The sequence below is a fragment of the Myotis davidii genome, unplaced genomic scaffold (genome assembly GCF_000327345.1).
Source record: "Myotis davidii unplaced genomic scaffold, ASM32734v1 scaffold332, whole genome shotgun sequence".
Classification (NCBI taxonomy): Eukaryota; Metazoa; Chordata; class Mammalia; order Chiroptera; family Vespertilionidae; genus Myotis; species Myotis davidii.
The window spans coordinates 7,620,560-7,626,059 of NW_006285779.1; the positions used below are offsets into that span (position 1 = coordinate 7,620,560).

At 36.8% G+C, this 5,500-nt stretch overlaps 1 protein-coding gene across 2 annotated transcripts in view; it reads right to left on the bottom strand.

The window, feature by feature from the left end:
* Nucleotides 1-3,674, bottom strand: part of CC2D2B (coiled-coil and C2 domain containing 2B) — a 22,867-nt gene extending 19,193 nt beyond the window's left edge. For both annotated transcript variants that reach the window (XM_015559397.1, XM_006756681.2), the window contains exons 1-2: nt 3,654-3,674; nt 1,991-2,089 (exon numbers count right to left, since the gene is read on the bottom strand). In XM_015559397.1, coding sequence (XP_015414883.1) covers nt 1,991-2,089; nt 3,654-3,674 — 120 coding nt within the window. The remainder of the gene's footprint in view (nt 1-1,990; nt 2,090-3,653) is intronic.
* Nucleotides 3,675-5,500: the final 1,826 nt, after the last annotated feature.

Consider the following 5,500-nt stretch of genomic DNA (forward strand, 5'->3'; position numbering starts at 1 on the left):
TGGTACAGAAACCATAAATTTTACACTTTTAAATACTTTACTTATAATATTTTTTAAACAAAATTAAACTTTTATGCCTAGAAGATTGGCAGAGACTAAATATACTGACAAAATCTATTTGGGAAAGGTATTGAGAAATAGACTTCTGCAAACTGTTTCAGGAAACATAAAAGGCTATGACCTTTCTAGAAGTGTTTTTGGAATTTACCTTAAGATAATCATCACGGGTTCGGGGGCGGGAGGTAGGGGGGTGGGAGATCAACCAAAGGACTTGTATGCATGCATATGGGCATAACCAATGGACATAAGACACTGGGGAATAGGGGAGGCTAGGGGACTGTCTAGGGCGGGGGGGAAAAATGGACACATATGTAATACCCTTTGTAATAAAAAATAAATAAATTAAAAAAAATTAAAAAAAAAAAGATATAGCTCTTCTCTCTATTTTGTAGATAAGGAACTGAGGCCCAAAGAATTTACGTCACTTATGTAAGATCACAACACAACGGATGAGTAATAGAGCCAGGAATACAACTCAGGTTTGCCCACCTTTGAAGCTCACATTCTGAACCACCTGTCTATCCTGGAGTCTGACCTGAGACTGAGAAACATCTGCAGGGATTTATGAGTGTAGGAAGCCATGTTCCTCCCAATAACTTAAATCTCTGTTGCTCTTTATCTGCAGCATAAATTTGCAGCATGCTCCCTCATATTATGCAGACATTTCTACTCTCCTCCCTAACATCCATTCTCTTCTCCTTTCTTACCAACAGTTTCTAGGTGGCAACATGACAAGTGGTCAAGTCGCATCAACAAAATAAAGAAGTCTGCCAGGATTTTCTGGTGAAGTGTCTGTTTTACTAATACAGGCACTGCCACTTGGTGCTTCACCCTGACTCCTGTCTGCAACATGAATATGAGGCTGGAGGTGCAGTGAACGATCTGCAGTTATAAGGATGCAAGCCACATGATAAGGGCAGTGGAACAGAAACACAAAAGCAACTTGGATTCTTGAGCTGCTGCTCTGACACCTAGACTTCTTTTTGAGCGAAATAAATAGACCCGTTACATCAGCCACTGTTAGGTTTTCCATGGCATAGGATCACACATAATTAATACACATAGAAATCCTTGAGTCAAATGCCCTTGTTTGCTTGACAAACTCATTTTTAGGACTCACTTCAAAAGTTATCTCCTCTGTAAATACTTCCCTGCTCTTTCATTCTCCTCCTCATTCCCCTCTTACCCACCCGACCCCTCTGAACAACCCCTTCTTCCTGCTCCAAACCAGAAAGAGTAAGGTGCTCCCTACTGTCTCATTGTATCTATCTCATGCCCCTACCAAAGCCCTACAGCAGTATCAGGTTGTACTGAAATGTGAGTTTTCTTCTATGGACAGTGAACTCCACTAAGATAGAGAAATCATTTCTGAACCTTCTATATATGGCATAGCTCTGTAAGTAAGTAACAGAGCTCCAAACAGAGTCTAGGCTGGAGTTTTTATATTTTGCTGGCCAGGTAGGCATATCCTTGCTACATAATCCAGCAGCAGGGCCCTCTGGGAATATAACAGACACACCTACCAAGCATCAGTCTCACCATGAATGACACACAATGCTGAGGAGCTGAAGCTCCTGGAACTCATGCTTACAAAGCAGCAGCACTGATCAGAACATTTGTGAATCTGGTCCTATAAAACTATTACATGCAAATATAAATGTTGCTTTAAGACCTAAGGCTAGCTGTCCCAGTCTTTATCAATACACTCTTTAAAGCTTTAAGAAAAAATTTGTGTCTTCTGTTCTAGAGACAGTTAAAACTTTCACACACTCCAACACCCCAATGGCTCTCAAATACAAGATCACTTTAACTGATCAAACAACCTGCCAATCACAGAATGTGATTCCCACTCCCCACCCCCCATCAGTAAATGTTTCTATTGGCGAGAGGTAAAAACTTAGAAAATCAGCAAACTATCATTTTCTATTACCTCAGATTGTTGCAGAAGAGCAGAGAAAGGGAAGACAATGGATCCAAGCCAATTCTTTCTTACATATGAATGACCACTGCAGCTCCTGAAACAGTGATCCTGTTAAAATAAATAATATTTTATATCATGTGATGAATAATTCAAAAACTTGTAAGTATAAAAATTATTCTTTCTTTTAAAAATAAAACAAAGGATAAATAGAAAATATCTTCTCACTTTTTGATTCTTTAAAAATTAAAGCAAAATAATGACCTGTTGTGGAGTTTATGACATATGTATGGCTATTTACATTTTTAATGCAATATTTTTATTATAGTAGATATGCTCAGGGCAGCAAACTTAAAAAAAAATTCACTAAAGAAAATAAAAAAATTTAGGGTGGTGACCTGCAGGAGGCAGCAATCCTGGTTGGCATTGGTGTGAACATCTTCATACTGAATGGGAGGCTGCAACTCCCTCATGTACTTGCTCTTTAATCTAGGGGACTGTTTTTAAACTTGAAGTTGAATTCAGAGATGAAGGAAGAGGGAGAGAGATAGAAACATCAATGATGAGAGAGAATTATTGATTGGCTGCCTCCTGCACATGCCCTACTGGGGATTGAGCCCGAAACCCAGGCATATGCCCTGACTGGGAATCAAACTATCACCTCCTGGTTCATAGGTCAATGTTCAACCAATGAGCCACACTGGCTGGGCTGTCATATATTAATTGATCAAAAAGGCATGAGTTTATTTCTGGGCTCTCTATTCTGTTCCATTGATCTATACTGTATGTCTGTTCTTATGCCAGTACCATGCTGTTTTGATTACTATGGCCTTGTAGTGTAATTTGATGTCAAGTAGCATGATTCCTCCAATTTTGTTGTTCTTTCTCAAGATTGCTGTAGCTATTCTGGGTCTTTTGTGGTTCCATATAAATTTTTGGACTATTAATTCTAGTTCTGTGAAATATGCCATTGGCATCTTGATAAGAATTGCATCAAGATATGCTTCAACTTCTCTGAGCCTAATCCCCAATCCCTCCATGTAGAATTAATTGCTCCTTCAATAGTGTTGCCATATAATTTGCTAGACATTTATATTAAAGTATTTAATCAGAGCCCCAAGAGAGAAGGTATAATGGATATGCATCTTTATACTTTTAGTGTCAACTTCAGTAGGAAGGAAATTAACATTCATTTTAGAGCTTGCTATGGTACTAGGCACAGTGTTAGGAACTTTCTTGTATCTATGAGGAAGACATTCATAACTTTTAGTGTCAGATTGAAGAGAACTGGGTTTTAGGAATCACTTGCTATTTTTTATAGAAGGAGTATATTTTCTTTGATCAGACGGTGGAAAATATACAACCCATTTTTTGCTTATCTTTCTATCTTGGCTACCAGGAAGCTCACATTTTAATGTAATGTTCAATTGCAGAAATCTACTTCTCCCAAATTCTTGTTATATTTATCCCCTTTCCTTCTATTTATGGTTTGTGATCTGTTATTTTTGAACTGTCTTGTCATATGTCTGATTTTATTCCAAGCTGCTCCAAATGCTTTTTAGAAAATGTTAGAGATAAATATTGCATCTAAAAGCAAATTTACAAATATGTTACTAGACTTCATTCAGTCAGAACTTAGAATTATTTCAGCATAATTATAATTGTTGTACTTTACCTCATGTTTTTCAAAAATCATTTCATCAAAAATGTTGATATATATATTATCTTTTATTTTAGATAAACTTGAGAAGCTATAATCTTGTCCTGGTGAGCTATAAATAAGAAAAACTTATTTAGATGCTTAATTTATAAGAGCATTATTCATAAAGGACTATTAAATCACCTGTGTTCTTTTCTGTTATAACATGTAAACTAAGAAAAAAACTATGTGCTTTAAAGACATCTGCTATCTTTCATTAAAGCCAGTACATGCTTTGTTATTTATCTTTTTTATCTCTTAAGGTAACTGAGTGAAGAATAAAAATGTTGAAATGTCAAGCAGAAAGACTTCCTAGTAGAGGCATCCATTGCAAACAAATTATCTGAAGTATGGTGCATTAAGATTTTCCAACTAGCCTTGGTGGAGTGGCTCAGTTGGAGCACTGTCTCATACATCAAAAAGTTTGCAGATTTGATCCCCAATTGGGGCACATACAGGAGGCAACTGATCTATCTCTCTCTCTCTCTCTCTCTCTCTCTCTCTCTCTCTCTCTTTCCTAAGCTTATTCTCTTTCCCGTATTTATTTTCTCCAACCAGAAACTGGGATAGTGGGGTGCATTTAATTTTTCAAACTGTCTGCGGATGGCTTACTTGATTGGAGAAATTTTTGGAGGTAGCTGAAAGAATAATGTAGTATATCACAAGCACTGAACTATCAGCTCCAGCCTGTACATCAAATCTCAATCAACCTTCTAACAGCTCAGAGAAGCTAAATAACTTGCTCAAGCTAATGTCATCAGCAAGTGACAGAGCCCTCATCTGAACCCAATTAACTGCCTCAAAGGTCAGGATCTTTTCACTATACCAACTGCCACTGACATTATTTGTTGAAGCTTGTTGCTTAAGAAAACAGCTACTATTTCAAAGGATCTCCAATAGCTTGTATAACTTTCTGAGACCTACAGATACACTGACAACTGAAAAATGTTCATTGAGTTTAGAGAATAATTTTAAAGTTGAATGTTCCTTATATTTCTAAGTGATAAGCTGGCTTCCTTACCCTGCTCCTTCAAGAGTTTCCTTTCATGTTGCAACGTCTAAGACAGGGTAGAAAAGGCAATGCATACTTATTATACTACTAGAGGCCTGGTGCACGAAATTGGTACATGGGTAGGGTCCCTAGGCGTGGCCGGAGATCAGGGCCTTCCTTCATTCCATGCCACCCCCTGGTGGTCAGCACACATCATAGCGAGTGGTCAAACTCCCGAGGGGACAATTTGCATATTAGCCTTTTATTATATAAGATATTAGCAGAAGAGATGATAACTGTCATCCTCAAGACACTTTTGAGTGTGTCAACTTAGTACGGCCTTTAAATCACTCAAATCCTACACTATCTTGCATTTTGTATTCTATTCAAAATTTCCTCAAATTTCACAATTTCTCCTCCAAAATAGATCTCACAAGGCTAATTACTATTTACTTATTATTACTATCTACCCCATTTGTACATGATTTTTATTCATTAAAATGTCATGTGGAGAAGAGAATGGAGTATCCGAGGCAATGAAAAATAGTAGTTGAATGACTTTGGCTTAGCTGAACCCTCTGATCTACCTTGTTGTGCTCTAAATGTGTTCTTGGCTTATTTCATTGCTATAATTTCAAGAATGCAACTACTCTACAGCATTTACATATAAGTTTATCTTATTGACTATTTCATGTTATCCTAAATCTATTTATTTAATACAGTATATTTCTTCTAACTCTAATGTCTAATACACAAATATTTCTACACATACAACCAAATTTTATCTTTACAAACTTTTAAACCAAAATATACTTTTATATACTAATTACTT